The sequence below is a fragment of the Desarmillaria tabescens genome (genome assembly GCF_030435595.1).
Source record: "Desarmillaria tabescens strain CCBAS 213 chromosome Unknown EV420scaffold_27, whole genome shotgun sequence".
NCBI classification, from domain to species: domain Eukaryota; kingdom Fungi; phylum Basidiomycota; class Agaricomycetes; order Agaricales; family Physalacriaceae; genus Desarmillaria; species Desarmillaria tabescens.
Window position 1 is genome coordinate 7,345 of NW_026848326.1, and position 16,249 is coordinate 23,593.

General features: G+C 46.2%; 3 protein-coding genes across 3 annotated transcripts; 1 reads left to right on the forward strand and 2 right to left on the reverse strand.

The window, feature by feature from the left end:
* The first annotated feature begins 1,554 nt into the window (after window positions 1-1,554).
* EV420DRAFT_1336754 (uncharacterized protein) lies at window positions 1,555-2,491 on the forward strand. Its single transcript, XM_060468879.1, has 4 exons — window positions 1,555-1,757; window positions 1,807-1,982; window positions 2,031-2,173; window positions 2,225-2,491. Exons 1-4 carry the CDS (start codon window positions 1,604-1,606, stop codon window positions 2,289-2,291), a joined length of 540 nt encoding a protein of 179 aa, XP_060328544.1. The 5' UTR covers window positions 1,555-1,603; the 3' UTR covers window positions 2,292-2,491.
* A 670-nt stretch (window positions 2,492-3,161) lies between these two features.
* EV420DRAFT_1645011 (uncharacterized protein) lies at window positions 3,162-3,812 on the reverse strand (the record flags this gene model as incomplete). Its single annotated transcript, XM_060477724.1, has 3 exons — window positions 3,162-3,459; window positions 3,512-3,691; window positions 3,760-3,812. 3 exons carry the CDS (start codon window positions 3,810-3,812, stop codon window positions 3,162-3,164), a joined length of 531 nt encoding a protein of 176 aa, XP_060328545.1.
* Window positions 3,813-13,604: 9,792 nt separating this feature from the next.
* On the reverse strand, window positions 13,605-14,309 carry EV420DRAFT_1645012 (uncharacterized protein; the record flags this gene model as incomplete). Its single annotated transcript, XM_060477725.1, has 4 exons — window positions 13,605-13,671; window positions 13,727-13,869; window positions 13,923-14,086; window positions 14,147-14,309. The coding sequence occupies 4 exons, from the start codon at window positions 14,307-14,309 to the stop codon at window positions 13,605-13,607; spliced, it is 537 nt and encodes a 178-aa protein (XP_060328546.1).
* Between the last annotated feature and the right edge of the window lie 1,940 nt (window positions 14,310-16,249).

Consider the following 16,249-nt stretch of genomic DNA (forward strand, 5'->3'; position numbering starts at 1 on the left):
CCTGTCATAGAATATATGGGTTTCTTTTCAATGGTATGATATTTATCGCTGTGGGTGCTATAACGTGTGCTCATCTTTTGTAGGAACGGCGTTATACATTTACCTCATTCTGTCCAACTATCCTGCAAATACGAGTCTCGTCACCCGGACAGTGTGTAATTTTCTGCTATATGGGAATATTGCTGGAGGATTCCGCCACGAGACGGACGATACTGTTAATTTCTATTACAACACACTTGCGTATAGCAACGATTCTCTGGGAGATGGGGAACATATATTTCTCATTGCGACTACCGGTTCATATTCCTCGTATGTCGCGTTCGATTATGCGATTTATACGTTAGTAGTCTTCGATAATCCAACCCTGGAGTTATTCCCGACATCCAGAATAGGTTCAATGACAATTCTCAGGCTTCTTCTCCATCCAGAGATCTGTCCGGCGGTGCAGTGGCAGGAGTTGTCATCAGCATGCTAGTCTTCGTTGAAGTCCTCACCTGTGGAACATACATCCTCTACCGCCGTTGTTCACAAAGTTTCAACGATACTGAAGGAAGTATTAATATTGGGAAAGTATTACCGTTCACCATCTTCCCTCCGTCCCATCGCAGAGACACATCTATGCATACTGCACCTACGCCATTCAATGTCCAGGTAGAAGCAACTGAGAGCAGGCCCACTCTCCAAGGAGGGAAGTGTTTTGAAGGACAAAGCGCCGCATGGAGAGTGCAGATGGAGCGCTTGGAGGAGCGCCAGCACGGAAGCTCTCAAGGATCCAGGTCTCCAGGATCCTTGTCTCCTATTAATGACGGGGGTACTTCACTTCGGCCGTCGCGGAGGGAAGACATTGACGCACCGCCGAGATATACGGAATACCATCTCTATAGCCCTAGCAATGCATCCTATATCAGAAATCCCAGTGTGAGAAACTAGAAGTCACACGAACAGGGTGTTTGATATTGAACGAAGATCATGATCCATGCGGGTCTTGAAGATTTTCGGTCGCATGATCGCTTTTATCCATTTGAGTACCCGAAGATTCCGCCGCCACATAGCGTGCGTTCTCCTCCCAAACTCCGGTGTAAACGGAATGTAGGCCGATCATCTCATGAACGGCGACCCTCCATCCTCCTTTGTCTTTAATGTAGGGTCATTCAATTTCAAAGCTATGATGCTCTCCATGTGCTTACGTGAATTAAACCATGTTGGGTGATACTCCCCTACAAGATGAAGATATTGCTTGAGTTGCGTATTCTCCTTTCGAAATTTCAAGGACCTCGCTGGTGCAGCGAATTTTTAGAATACTAGCAAATGCTAGGTGCTAACTATAGGGAGCGTAAAAATCTGTGGACGTCAAGCCGGAGATATCACTCCTACCGGGACGACCATCTGGTATACAAAATCATGTGTTTATGCGCAGAGTACACATTCGCACTTTTATTTATCAACCCGCACTGCTATACTGGTTCTATTCGGACTCACAGCTTCCGTATTCATCCTTCAGCTTTGATAATAACTGTCTCAAACGTGGTATAAAACGAGTTCAAAGTCTAGGATATATAGCAGCGTCTGCTTTCTATCTCGACAAGCATCTGTCCCTATAACAATGTTCCTCTCCCGAATCGCCCTCTTCGCTTTTACTCTCGTCACTCTCGTCACTGCAAGTCCTGCCTCACCCGTCGCCCGAGCAGGTCCCAGCAGTGTCGAAGACGTTCTTCACAACCTGAAGAGCACCACTGACGCTATCCTCCCCCAGATTAGTACGCGTATGAGATAGTCCAGTTTAACATTGTATTCATTTCAAAGTAGATGCTCTCGTAGCGAACAAGACCGCAACCGACGAGTTGGTCACTCCCCTCCTCAACCAAGTCGTCTCGGCCGTAGACGCCGCCACCTCGTCTATTGTTTCCCTCCAAGCGGGAGGCCTCGTCGTCAAGAGGCAGAGTGATAACAACGTGGCTACCCTCGCAGTGGGTATTATGAAGGTACGCCCGCCCGCCCGCCGTTGATTTTGTGTTAATGGACGATGGCAGGATATCAACACTACTACACAAGGCCTGACTACCTCAGGTTTAGGCCTAGGCGGGCTCTTGGCGGTTATTGGTTTGGCTCTGAGCAAGCTACTCGTCACGCTGGAACTTGTTGTTCCTGGATTACTTGCGCTTGTTGCATTGTTGTACGTATTAGCCGTCCGACTTATTTCGATTTTCTCTGATAACGTCACCAGGCTTAAGGGCGTTGTGGGTACACTCGTCGCGCTGCTCCTGGGTCTTCTAGGCATTATTATAGGATAGGCAGCTGTGATACTTGGGAAACGGGATTGATATGTCCGGGGGTATCACATTGAGTCCCTTCTGACGGTTCCATTTCCAGTTTTTGGATTATTTCTTGGGTAAAGACTCAAAGAAAGATATTAGTTCTCTGTATACAATGTAATTCTCCGGTTCTAGCTGTAGATTTGATTCTACTTCCTTCATCATGTGCGATATCAACGCCGACGGCTGCCTGTACTAGCGCACTTAGAAAGGAGAAACTCGCGCAAGGTCCCTCTGCATTGTCTCCCTAGCTAATACTACTAAATCTGTGCTTTGTTCTATTTCTGTAAAGGAGTGTGGTATAGAATCCGAGTCAGATGTAACAAATCCACATGCATGATCAAATGAAATCTTTTGCCTGGAACGTGATATGTACTTGGAACGGTCTGCTCGTGATATAAGCTACAGTGTCGCAGCTGTAAGAATAAAGTGCCTTCATGATGAAGATATTTACAGAAAGGCATGGATAAATGTGAGAGGAGGAACCCAATGATTCATATGTTATGGATGGAAAACCATATCACCGCCGTCTTGAATTTAGTGAAAGCAATAGTAGGCGCAATGAGGAAAAACAATTACCTTCCGACAACTTAATTCGAGCTACCCTGCGAAATATCCTTCCGCTCTGAGAAAATCCAGCCTAAAAAATTCCTAATTACCAATGGAATGGACATTGCACGCAAGGGGGGATCGAACCACCATCATAGGTACGTATGAGCGACTGCACCATAGGGCTTCAGGCAAAGTGGTTGCTATTCTTGCTCACAGTATAATACACTGAGAGATGAGTCATCTGATCTTGTAGAAACACATACTCCATCCAGTCTCGCACTAGGCTCTCGCATCTCCTCAGGGATGAACCTCCATCCCACCCCATTCCAACACCTTAAATAGCCCTTCATCCCCCATCTTAACTTCATTCACCCCAACAATACCTCTCCAGAATGCGACACCATCAGAAATCCTTAAGTGTGCCTCATCCCATTCATCGAACTCGTCCTCACAGACCCGCTTAAAGAGCATAAACACGGTGGTGACGATGTCCGGTTTGTGCTCGATTTCAAGGGAGGCGGCTTGTTGGTAGGAGTTTTGGGGGAGGAACTTCAGTAGTATGTATTCGTGTTTCGAGATCGATGGAAGCCAGTATCTGAGTGCGGTTAAGAGAGTGCGGTATGAGTGGGAAACGAAAGAAAACGTACATGATGAAGGATGTCCTGGCTTCAACGAGCAGACCGAGAGCGAGGAGCGCATCGTCGAGGTAGGCCATGGTGTGTGCAATACCGATGCCCAGAGAGTTTTTGCTCTTGAATTTGCGAGATGATGGGTCAAATGGGACGATGGGACCTTGGGAGACGTGAGTGGTGAGGGTGATACTACACCTGACTTAGGTCTAGGACGAGAATGAGTACACGAGAATGAAGTTAGGCGATATCATTCCAAGGCTTACTCAGCCTCCCAGAACAAGTACCATACCCGAGTACCAATTAAATTCTCTGTCATCGTATGATCCTCGTGAGTATTCACGTCTCACACAATACTCTCTCCAAACTCTGAATCCCTAATTGACACACTCAGGTACACAGCAGAGAACGACCATGCCTTCACGAGCGACGCCCGCACCACAACGTGCGCCGGCTACTGAAGAAAGAGGTAAACAACGAGTTTCGCAAACCGACTCTGAGACTTGCATTCGGCTTGGGGTGATCATATGCCTGGTACTCTTCCCGGCACGGTCCATACTTTGTGAAGGGTGGGTTACCATTCGCAGATTGGTGTGAGGCCTTGGTATTCTGAGATGTCAGCTTTTCCGATGGTTGTGCAAGGGAGAACTCGAGTCTCGGTGCTTGGAGGTTGGGTTTGAGTTGGGCCTAGGAGAATTATTTTTAGCTGGCGAAGGCGAGGAGGAGCCCTGAACGAAACCTACTGGTACGAAAGACAATCCTGATGTTGTGGATCTGAGGACTGATATCTTCCCACAAGGGAGGTGGAATATCCACGTAGCGTCCTGCCCAGATATCAATATCATTCGTTTAGACGACAATACTCTGTAGGGACTAGTGTTGTGAAAGGCCGGGCTTCAAGCCTCAAGCCCGGCCCGGCCCAGCCCTGAAAAGCCCGGCCTGCAAGTAAGGCTTGCTTAAGGCTTGGGCTGAGGCTTTGCTTAAGGAAAGCCTTAAGCCCTAGGCCGAAGCCCTGGGCTGGTGAAGGGGTGAATATCCTTTTGTGGGATTGATTTCTATGAATGTAACATAGCTTAGTATTATCCTGTAGATGAGCTTACCATGTCTTTTCATTAGAACTTGATTGTATGCAATTATTCATCAATTGAAAGCAGTTATGACATCACTGACATATGTTTTCTCCATGATGACAAGACCACTTGAGCAATGATAGCTTTGTGGATGATCAGTGTGGTTCAGTAAATAATATATTAGACTATGTAAAGCTATATCTTAATGAATATTCACATCTAATGAGTCCTGATAGGCAGAAATGTATTATGAGGGATAAGCCCGGGCTTAAGCCTGAGCCCGGCCTGAGCCTTGTAGGGCTTGGGCTCAGGGCTCGGGCTCGTGAATTTGCGAGCCTGAACCTGCTCAAGCCCGGCCCAAGCCTCCAAAGCCTGGCCCGGCCTGGCCTTTCACAACACTAGTAGGGACATGCTTGGAAAAAAGATGAGGAGGAACTGAACGAGGTCCTGAGGGATGACGTGATGTGAGTAGGTGAAGTACTTGTCACAGTTCGGAAGCATTATTTACCTCATCATGGGTGGTGACGAGGAAGTCTTTGGACGGGGAAGGTGAGACCAATTTTGGGCTCTGCTGCGAGGACATGGACATGGTGGGTGGGGGGCAAGAAGAATTCAGCGTGGTCGCCTGCGTGGCTGCATGGCTGCATGGAGCATGGCTGCATGGTCATCAGCATGGTCGTTAGCGTGGTCGACAAATTGCGGGACTTCGATCAAAAGTTGATCAAGTCCATCAAACGCGACTTGAGTCGACGCGTTCCGTTCTTTTCTGTTAGTACTTGCATAGAATCAGCTGAATTGTGAGTTCCTGAATGTTTAAATATGACGGCTTTAGTGTGGTATTGAAATGCTTCAAAATATGGTCAATATCATGATTCATGAACATATCATTCAAACTGGATTGCTAAGTTCAAGAACATCAAAAGTATTGTAGCTGAAGTAAATAATTTTACGAGTATCCTAACAGTATAAAAAGGCTTTAGAGGTGGTCTGCCAAGCTAGAAGCAATAAGGTACACAATGTGGGGTTCCCAGTCAAGCGGACATGATGAGAAGAATACGGAGTTCTATACTTGATATGAATGACACCAAAGAAACGAGTGAATTAAGAGGCAATTATAAGAATGATACACTTTCTGAGGGCAAACGTATATGGGTCAGCGTGGTGCCTGCATGGTCAGCGTGGTTGCGTGGTTTGTCAGCATGGCGGTGCATGGTCAGCCTGCGTGGTATGGCTGCGTGGCTGCGTGGTTGCGTGGCTGCATGGTCTGCTAGCGTGGTCACTTGCGTGGTCCAAGGTATATCCGTACATAAGGGAGGGCTGTTCTTGCGGAAATTAAATGACCAATTTCGTGGTATTGGCACAATCAAGGAGGAATTGATGCGAAATCGATGTTGAATTGATGTTCATAGTGTCATAATGTCTTCGAATTAATGACTTCAAGCTAGGAAAATGAGAGAGTACCTAAATCTCGATATTTATCCTTCTCATAATCATAGACAGACACATAGAAGATCCAATTGAGCCTAGGAATCCGAGATTTGAGGGCATAAAAGCTTTAATTGACAAAAATTGAGCTTTGAAACATTTTTGAACAAAGGTCCATTTGTTGCAGACAGTTTACAGAAGAATAAGAAATAGATACAAGGAAATGTTTAACGAAGCATTCTTATCATAGCACAGTATATATGTACAGTCAAGGGAAGTTCAACTCAAGTTCAACTAAGGACTTGCGTGGCCCACGTGGCCACGCGCCACGCACACGTGGTACCACGCAGGTGACCACGCAGAATTTCTAGTGCCCGTGGGTGGGTGAGAAGAAGGAGAGTAAATGGGAAAAGAAGCAAAAAAAATGGACATAATAGAGTTAGAGTTAAATTAATGTGACTCTGTAAAGAAACAAAGATAATTCAGCGACACAAGATGATATTCGATGTCCACCATTGGTATGGCTTCGTAGCCAGCCACGTACTGAGTACTGAGTTAGGGTACGATTCCCCATATGCAAATAGACTATGGCGCGACTCATTTTACCTTTTTTTGAAGGCAGTTGTGGGCCATTGCAGAAAGAGTTATTTAAAACAACAAATTTGTGAAATAAAACGCTTAAGACATACGTAGGTCCTTTGAATTTGGGTTCTGATGTCGCAATTCATGGCATGTTGTTAGACTTTGATTTGATATGATAATTGAAGATCGATTGGCATACCTAGTAATGCCATCAGTAATTGAAAGTTCAACTCCTTCTCTCAACATTATGCATGTACACTAACTGCTTTTTAAACGCACTTCTCGTATTTTGATATATAGGCAGGAATTGAACTTCTCAAATGCATCTGTAAGCATCCAGCATACACGAGTAAACATATATACATTAGGCGTCGTCTATTTCACATGGATATCAGGCAACGGTCAAGACGGCTTATTCCCAAGGTTCGATTCCCTATGTTCCAATTGCATTCTGGAATTCGTCTTTTTTCCATGAGACGAGAGGGCTTGCTATTACTCACTGACACAGACCATGCTTTGTGAATATAGGAAGTCAAGTTTGGGTTTTGATATTGGATTCGCAGCATTAGGGTTTGAGATGCGATTCTGTTTCCGACTGCTTGTCATATTATGTCTTTTGTCACCATAGTGAAGAACTGACGGCAGCTATCCATGAGTGAGAAATAATATCACTTGCCATCTCTCATGGGATCGTCTCTATGCAGGACATAATTCAGTTCAGTGTTCACAGGTCATAAAGAACCGGTTTTCAACGAATGAGGATCGGATGGAGAGATACAGGGGTGACGACTCACATAGAGCCACAATGTGTGGGCTTTAAATCAAGACATGCACTCTTCACTGCGACTTGGACGGCGAGCATGCATATCTCCAGGGAGTATCATCCTGCCTTGCACACGGGAGAGTGTTGTCATTTTGGGAGTGCCGCATTTCCTACCCATCAGACTGTTTGTAAGTCTGATATTCGATCTCGGACATGTCTGGCACTCTCCACGAAACGTAAAACTGTTGTCCTTCAGTTCTTGAAATCTTGCAAGTGACTTAGTCGCAAAAACGTGCACGTTATAAAGGAAAAGGACCCGAAATGAATGTACTCTAGTATTGTGAGTGATCTATTAGAAGACACCTGTGATTTGCCGAGCAAGTGAGCATACGGTAAGAGCAAAAGATGTTTCCGGATCAATGGGTATTCCCGATATAGGCATGAACACCGAGGTTGAATTCCACGTGGGAGTGTACTTGGTTTTTCTTTACTTATGGTTAAAACACCGAGGGTGGGTTCGTGGTGAAATTAGGCTACGTGTATCCGATGTGATCATGTCCAAGGAGGGTTACGCGCCCTGCCCTGCTAAGGGTTCGATTCCCTTTCCATACTTCCACCAGAGACTGATGTCATTTTTGTCACTCCTTGTGTGGATTAGCGGTTTTATGCATGCAGCGAATTTTAATTCCGGGGATATACATTCTATTCGCACTCTAGAAGGGGGAGAAGAGGAAACTCGTTCTAATTGGACGGTGAAATCTGAGAGCTGGTATGGTGTGCATCAGTTGGGTTCGATTCCCGATGGCTGGCTTACTGTTGGACTTTATTCATTAGTAGGTGTATAGCTGAGGTACGAAATGTACAGTAATATCGCAGCATAGATCCAAGTATTATACAAAGAAATCGATGACGAAAATACTGGTATAGGAGGTGGATTCCGCCGACCGGTGCAATTTGTTTGTTGTCCTTCCTCTTCGTCTGCATTCCCAGCTTGTGATCCCTCTCGCACTATCAAGTACTGGCGTTATACTCGATGCATGATAAGCATTTGTCGCCGGTCATGCGATGGGTGAAGTCAATGAATCCTCGACATATAGCTATACACGTGAAGAACACGGTTATTACGCACTATAACAGTAAAGTGGGTACATGAAGTCCTTATCTTTGCAAGCATACCTTCGCTCAAGTCTCAGTCCTTTATAAGAATTACAACTCGTGGCATTCTTCAGCTACGAACTAGTTACACGATGGCAAGATAATTTGACAAGGATAAGATACGCAATGTCATCCGACGCGTCGAAGACTTCTGGACCATGTACGAATCATTCGACCACGGCATATTTAGCAGTGCGGCTTGCAACGATCATCTATACCTCAGAGTCTATATGCAAAGTTCCTGGTTCTGGCTGAGTGAAGAAACAACTACGTAAGAATTCTCCAAGGAGAACGTAGGGCATTACATACCGCCCTTCTGTTTGCGCAAGTGCACAGAGGCTTCGTCTGGGCTTCATGAATATGCAGGACGATGAAGAGCGCACATAGATACCAATAGAACATCATGGAAAATGTGCCGTGCTAATAGGGAGAGTACAGAGTTGCCTTCGGACGAGCGAGACACGAGAGGGCAGGTTGGTGCGTGTAGATGTGTACATAATCAGCTTGCTAGGGAAACAATGACAGGAAGCATACCACATTTAATGTCTTCGGCCTCTTCCCTCCCTCCTCTGTTTTAAATTACCGAACCCGTCTCGCATCCGGCGTAGAAACCTCCGAGCCCGTATTGGGAGGTCGCTATGTCTCTAAGTCCTTCCCTGGCTGGCATATTTGCCATGTCCAGGTTTAGTGGAAGCGTATCAATGATCACGACGCAGAGATAAAGGGCGACTCTGGATGGTGTGCAAAGAGACCTTTGCGGGTCGTGTGCGGAGAGTGATGATAGCGGAGAAGGCGGGGAAGACGCGTCACTGATTGTCACGCATAATGCGACGTCACCTTCCTGCCCGCGGCTACCACGTCTCTCAGTAACGCCCTTTTAGCTTCTGACACATCCTTTCTTGTTCCGTCTTCTCCCCGGCTGATTGGCGTCGTCGATCAAGCAGGTCAAGACCTGCAGTGCTGATGAGCTCTGTCTTTGGATCTTCGTTTCGTGGCACTGTCCAGATTCAGGTGAGTTTTCAATCCTATCGGCATTATACCGTGGCCAACATTTTCAGCATCATCCCTCAGTAGCCTATCAGCACAGGCACCGGATGCCTCTGGCTTCGCCCGATTCGGTAAAATCATGCACGAGCACCGGTAAATGATAACGGACCAATGCATAACCGCTTCGATACCAGCTCTCAATCACTATAGTGACTCGAGGTTCTTATCGCTCGAACTGTGTTGGATATACTAGCAGGATTTCTGGTGATGGGAGGCAAACGTGATGTTGTATCAGCCTTTTAGGTATGTCTTTTCTCTTCATCTACACTCTCATTCACTTTATCGCAGATGTATGCGTGACGTGTCCCCCAATTGCTATCGTTTCTCCCATGACAATCTGTATGTCCTTCTCACTGGTCCTTAATCTTCGACGTTCAATGATACTCAAACTTTTAGCGTTGGCTTTGTGTCGCAGGATAAGGGCAGTAACTATTATTGACATGTCCTGGGTGCGTCTTCGTCGATACCTATACTTATTGCTTCCCGTCTTCATGCCAATGCGGTAGTGAATCGCAACTTCTTCAAACGAAGTATTCATGGGTTGATGTTTCTCATCAGCAAACATACCTCTGGCAGGTCCATGGTACAGTGGGTTTTATATACCAATTCGCTATTAAATCATAACGGAAGTCTCTAAATCCGTTCATTATTCTTCCATTCACGTAAAGGTGGCTCACAGGTGGAACACGCGTTGTGCTATACGTCGAGGCTACTCGTCGTCGTCTCGTCAAACCGGGATTGTGTCACAATAGTCGTCAACCCTGCGAACGAATAGCATTCGTTGATCCCCTGGGACTTGTCAGCGATGGGGAATGTGCTGTATTTCTTTCGCTGGTACAGGCTGACTCAGAGTGGGCCAAAGGAGTGGAGGTAAATTCTTGGAGAACCGTGACTCACGACTATGCTTATATTCCGGTTAACGCGGCCCAGAGTGCACTTTATTCCGATACACTGCAGTATCTCGGAAGAAAACTCGCTAGGTTAGTATCAGTACAGCCTCAGGTGGTGCCGTATAAAACTATGATTGTTCCTCGATTCAGTGAAATTGAGAATGTTCAGCAACACGGACGAGCAATTGAGACATCTTGACGCCCAATGTGTTCAATACAGCGTTGGTCATAATGGTAAGTTAAGGAAAAGATTCCGCAACGTCCGCTTGGTAGTCAGCACACACTAAGTACTGAGTCGGGGTTCGATTCCCCATCGAAAAGAACAAGTGCAAGAAAATTTTTCGTAGAGTCTTTCAATTGAATGTGCCCAACCTACCCGAATCATTTTTGGGAAGGCCGACCGAATCTCGCACTAGGGTGATTTTTTTTGTCTCCTTGGGTGCTGAGGCAATGATTAGATCTTGTTTTTCATGGCGATTGGACATCGTGGTGTATAGGGAAACATCACAAGCCATGGTTCGATTCCTCGCGTCCGGCTACATTTATCAGGATGCCAGAACATTTTTTGATGTTGTTCATCTGATTGTGAGGCACGTTTGCTCTGGAAGTTAGGAATAAGGCGTTTCGTTGTTAATCTAGACATGGATATCTGGTTAGTTATGAGGTTCGATTCTCTATATCTAAAATCGCGATAGCGAGGTATAAATGTAACTTTTTGACGTTGTTTGAAATGACCCGTGGGTTAGCGACTGAGGGTTATTCAGGATGGTATGTCGGAGACGCAATATGTTGAACTACGTCTTTCCGCGTTCTCGTTGAAGGTGTGTACACTGACAAAGCTGGGGAAATCTGAGGAACGAAGAGGTATGAGCTTTGTGCCGAATCGACGATCGTTGTGTCACGAATGCAGGAAATGGTAAATAAACTTATCCCTTCTTGCAGGATGTCAGGCCATTGTTTGGAGAAATATCTGGGGCTCAAAGGAAAAGTGAGATCTATTTCCGGGCGAGGTGGAGTTATAAGAATGGAGTCGATGTAGCCGGGTTTTGTTGTTCAAGTCAATTTCCCTTACTAGGCGTCTGAATGAGAACTCGATTGTGGTTGTTTATTAAGGCATGTGAACCACGTTTATCCAATGTTATTCTGGCTATAGAGGACTGTACGCCCTGCCTTCCTGAGAGTTCAATTCCCTTTCTACGTACTTCCCACCTCCAACTGATGAAACATATTTCACTCTTTGTTCAGAGTAGAAATTTTGTGCTTGCAACGAGCCTTGGAATGTACCTTCGGGCCATAGGAAGTTGAGGAGAAGAAGCGCTGGTTGTATTGGATGGTGGAATCCCACAGCTGGTACGGTGCGCGTAATTCCGGGTTCGATTCCCGGTGTTGGGTCAGAGGTGTTTAATCAGAAGTGCTTTTTTATCGATTAATTCACAGGTATGGCTTAAATGTACAATATCTACTAATCTGTCAGGATGGACTAGACGTTGCAACGACACGATATAAGGCAGATTCTCTTGACTGGTGCGTTCTATTTTAATTTGTCTGTCATCTTCTTCGATATAACCAGGCTATAATTCTTCCCACGCTAGCAAGTAGCCGTGTGATGCTCCCCGGTCCGTTTTGCTACTAATGCACGCGCGAAGCCTGGAGTGGAGAAATCACGAGAAAACGAGATCTCTTTTCGGGCGGACAAGGAACAGTGACTTACACACGTGACGATGTAGCTGGGATCAAGGCATCAGGATTCAGAACGAACGCGGGTTTACCTCTTTCGCTGCCAGCATCTCCCGTAATGTTTCGAAATGTTCTTCGTTCATTTAACCCCTTGCGTCCCGAAGTTACTAACAAGAACTCAGTCGTTCTCCACACTCCAAATGTCGCAGCCTATCTCGACAAGGCATTGACCGTTCTTGGGCTTCACATTGAAGCAAGAACTTCATTCATCACGTACATCATCATCAATTTCCGTCCATTTCTTCACTACCCACGTAACCATCAAATTCTAGATTCACTTCATTCTGAAGCACAATTACATCGCATTGAATTTCTTCCTCCACGATTGGCATGAACATGCAGCGCATCTTGACTTCGAGCTCAAACCAGACGTAGGGATCCGAGTCTTCATGTTGATCTCTGACCACAAATACGACGGAATATCGACATCTCGTCCAGCACAGACATCCATTTCATTCGTTTGAACGACGATTGACTTTGAATTGATATTTGGGAAATGGTTGAGAAGAACAGTAACCAAATCCTGCATGAGACGTAATGTCAGGATGTATACAATCATCTACAGCTTTGCGGATGCGCACCTCATACTGAGTGATATCCGACCTTGGAACAAAAACTATGGCTTTCGCATCTGTGGCGACGATGTAGTGATTCGACTGAGTAGCCTCCTTTCATTCAGCGCGCACTGTCGTCGGGTGAGAGGAAGGAGGGATGGAAACGAACAAGGGACGTAATAGAAAACTACGTAAGTCGTATCATTCAGCGCCTATCATCTAATCTTTTCACCTGGCACGGTTCAGATAGGCGCCCGCAATTTTTCTCAGCTTCATGTCAGACGAAAAATCCGGACGATTTCAGCCCTGGGGGTCACCCAAAAAGTCCCACTGTTTCAATCAGGAATCCCGTCTACCGACGTGAGTATTATGATACAAATCCTCTTCGACGACTACGGACCTCAATCGCTGCTAGGACGGTCTATATCAATATCAAAGGGATCGTACGGTGCGGTACCCGTGCATCGGTTGTGCGCGTGGTGTATGTAGCTACTGTAGAAGACTTGCGATCGCACCGAAATCGATTGTTCCCCCCTATCCGTGTCGTGAGTCTCATTTCTAGTTTTGTGCTCAAAAATGGCGTAATTCCTTATTCAAACATCCATTTTTTACTAATGTATGAATGAACGCGTTTATAGTCTTCTACAGCAATTCATCAAAGGCAAGTGCAAGCCATGTTGAAATAAAGTGGAAGCACATGAGGGATCAGGACAAACAAATACGGGATTGACGTGGTACACGAATGAATGGTAGGGTATGCAGTCAATCGAGTACAAAAGAAAAAGAAAGGCGTAGCCTAGTACCAATCAATACACGAGCGGAACGCGACAAAGCAATATCCATGCAAATACGGAAGCAGAAAGAGGCGTTTGTAGAACGACCGAGAGCCTATCCTATAATGACTCCCAAGAGACCGCAAAGCAACACCACGACGGTTCCCACAACGCCTTTGAGCCTGGTCCCCCCGCTATCAGAATCAAACAGATTTCAAAGAACAAGAAAGGACATACAACAATGCAACGACCTTGAGCAACCCAGGAACGACAACCTCGAGCGTGCAGAGAAGTTTGGTCAGGGTTACGGCAATGACTGCCAAGAGGCCATCGAGGTGGCAACCCGAGTTCTTGACGCCTTGCATGCTGGTGTTGATATCCTGTCGTCCTAGTAAGTACACGAGATTACGACGACACAGTAGAGTTAGCGTACCTTCATAATGCCCGAAGCAAGAGTAGCCAAATCGTTGGTATTGTTACTCCCCGCGAGACCTTGGGAAAAAATGGACGAAGTAGCGGTATCGACGGCTGAGATGACTTGGTTGAGGAGAGGAGCGACTGTGGTATTCGTCGCGGTCTTGTTCGCCACGAGAGCGTCTACAGTACAGGAAAATGTGAATCACTAATAAAATTGAAGCGGAGGGACCGTGCGCGTACCGATTTGAGGGAGGATAGCGTCGGTTGTGGTCTTCAGGCTGTTGAGAACGTCTTGGACACTGGTAGGTGCCGCTGCTGCTCCGGTGACCACCGTGGTGGTTGTCGTCGCCGCAACGAGCGAGACAAGTGTCGAAACGAAGAGGGTCAGTTTGGAGCTGAACATTGTGTGAGAGAGAGAGGCTGGAGCAAATGCTGATATGTAACCGTCGAGTTTGAAGGGGTTTTATACCGCGTTGCATGGAAATCCTACCATAGTTGAAGAGGTAGTGAATCCGAATAGAACCAGTACAGTAGCGCGGGTTCATAGGTAAAGTGCAGATGTATACACCTGGTGTGTAAACATATGCCTTGGTATCCCGGACGGTCTTGCCACTACAAGACGAAGTGTCAGTCTTGGCGTCCATTGGTATTTGTGTTCCCCAGCCAGAAGCTTACTATTGAATTGAAGGGAGCGGCAAAATAGACCGAGAATCTGCGTGTTAAGCAGCCTGTATCGCCTAACATGGGTTTAATTCAAATAAGCATATGGCTTTCAATTGAATGACCCATGAGCGTGAAATGAGGGAGAGATGATCGGCCCTACGTACGTCTTTTTTACACCAGATGGGAGGGCAACCAACAATGTGACGAAGCAATCGTGCAAGTCAGAGTTCTCCATCCCGCGTGGATCATGATCTTCTGGAGGATGGTAGAGCACAAGAAGCGGTTGGAGGCAGAGATGATCGGCCTACGTCTTTTGTACACCAGAGCCAGAGCGTAGGAGAACCAACTATGTGGCGAGGTATCCTCCAAAGAAATCGTGCAACCCAAGATCCTCCATCCCGCGTGTTCTGGAGGATGGTTGAGGTGGAAGGAATGATGGGGAAGCGAGGGTGGACTTTATAATACAAGTGTGAAATGGGATTTGAGAATGCGCGTTGATGGGAGGCTGTGTTCAAACGCGTCGACCGTACAGATTTAGAAACCACCTAGTACTAGTGGAGAGTGAGAGTTTTGATTGAGTACTTGTATGTGATGTCGGGGGATAGTGGTAGTTCCGATTTCGACTATCAGGACTGACTCTGGGAAAGAATGACAAGAGAATAAACGCAACGTTGGGAAGAAGTACGAGGACGTGAACAATTGCACTTTAGAGAGAGTCGAATATAGCAGAGTCGTTTGCTGAGCGTTCTGATGGTAGCTAAGGAAAGCGGATTCGGCCCGAGATCCGGATCACACCAGAATATAAGGATATCCACGTGGCGTCCTGCACAGATAAGCATCCAGGTCGTGAGTTTGGACGAATGCTCGGAAAAAAGATGAGGCGTAACCGAACAAGGAGGGACGTGATGTGAGTATGACTATGTGGAATGCTTTTCACGGTTCAGATGCATTATTACCGAACCGAAAGTAAGGAATTATCACGGGTGACGACGAGGAATAGTGAGGTTGGGGGAGGATGAGAGGAAGGAGCTCCGAAGGGAGAGCATAAAAATGTGGGTGTGATAGAACCAGAGTTAAATTGTGACTGGCTCTGAATAAAACCGTAATTGGCAAGTTCAGAGATATCGCCATCGGAGAGTCTAAATCGCTGGACGACGAACTTGTTCCAAGTGTCGATGAAAGCCTCAAAATTAACTGAAATAGGGCACAAATGCCTTAGAACCCGTTGACTAGATTAAAGAAGTTGGGAGACTTGATAAGACTGAGGTTTTAGTGGGTACCGGAAAAGAAGGCGGCACAGATAAGACGAGACGATCTCTGATTCCAGAATCCAGATAATGGTGGGGATAAAACATGGGCTAGTGCGAGGGTGTACTCCCCACCAACTCCAACGTGGCACGTTCCTCTAAAAAAAACCTAACGCGAGACTGAGTAAACAATGATATATATTACGTTCATGTCAGAAACCTGAAATTCGAAACTTGAAAGGAAAGAAAGGCGTACGGTATTTGATTACCCATGACAGGTCTTTTGCCCACGAGTCTTGTTGAAGAAGTGGCTTGTTATCAAACCGGCATGCAAGCAAGACTGGAATCTACCCACTAACACAGGCCGAAATCCAAATGAGCGGGACTTGGGGCCGGGGAACAATGAATTTTCATTCTGATGTATACCCTCTTG

Coding starts and splice junctions, on each gene's coding strand:
- EV420DRAFT_1336754 (XM_060468879.1), top strand. CDS start 1,604: ATGTTCCTCTCCCGAATCGCCCTCTTCGCTTTTACTCTCGTCACTCTC. Junction 1,983..2,030: donor TCGCAGTGGGTATTATGAAG/GTACGCCCGCCC, acceptor GGACGATGGCAG/GATATCAACACTACTACACA. Junction 2,174..2,224: donor CTTGCGCTTGTTGCATTGTT/GTACGTATTAGC, acceptor TAACGTCACCAG/GCTTAAGGGCGTTGTGGGTA.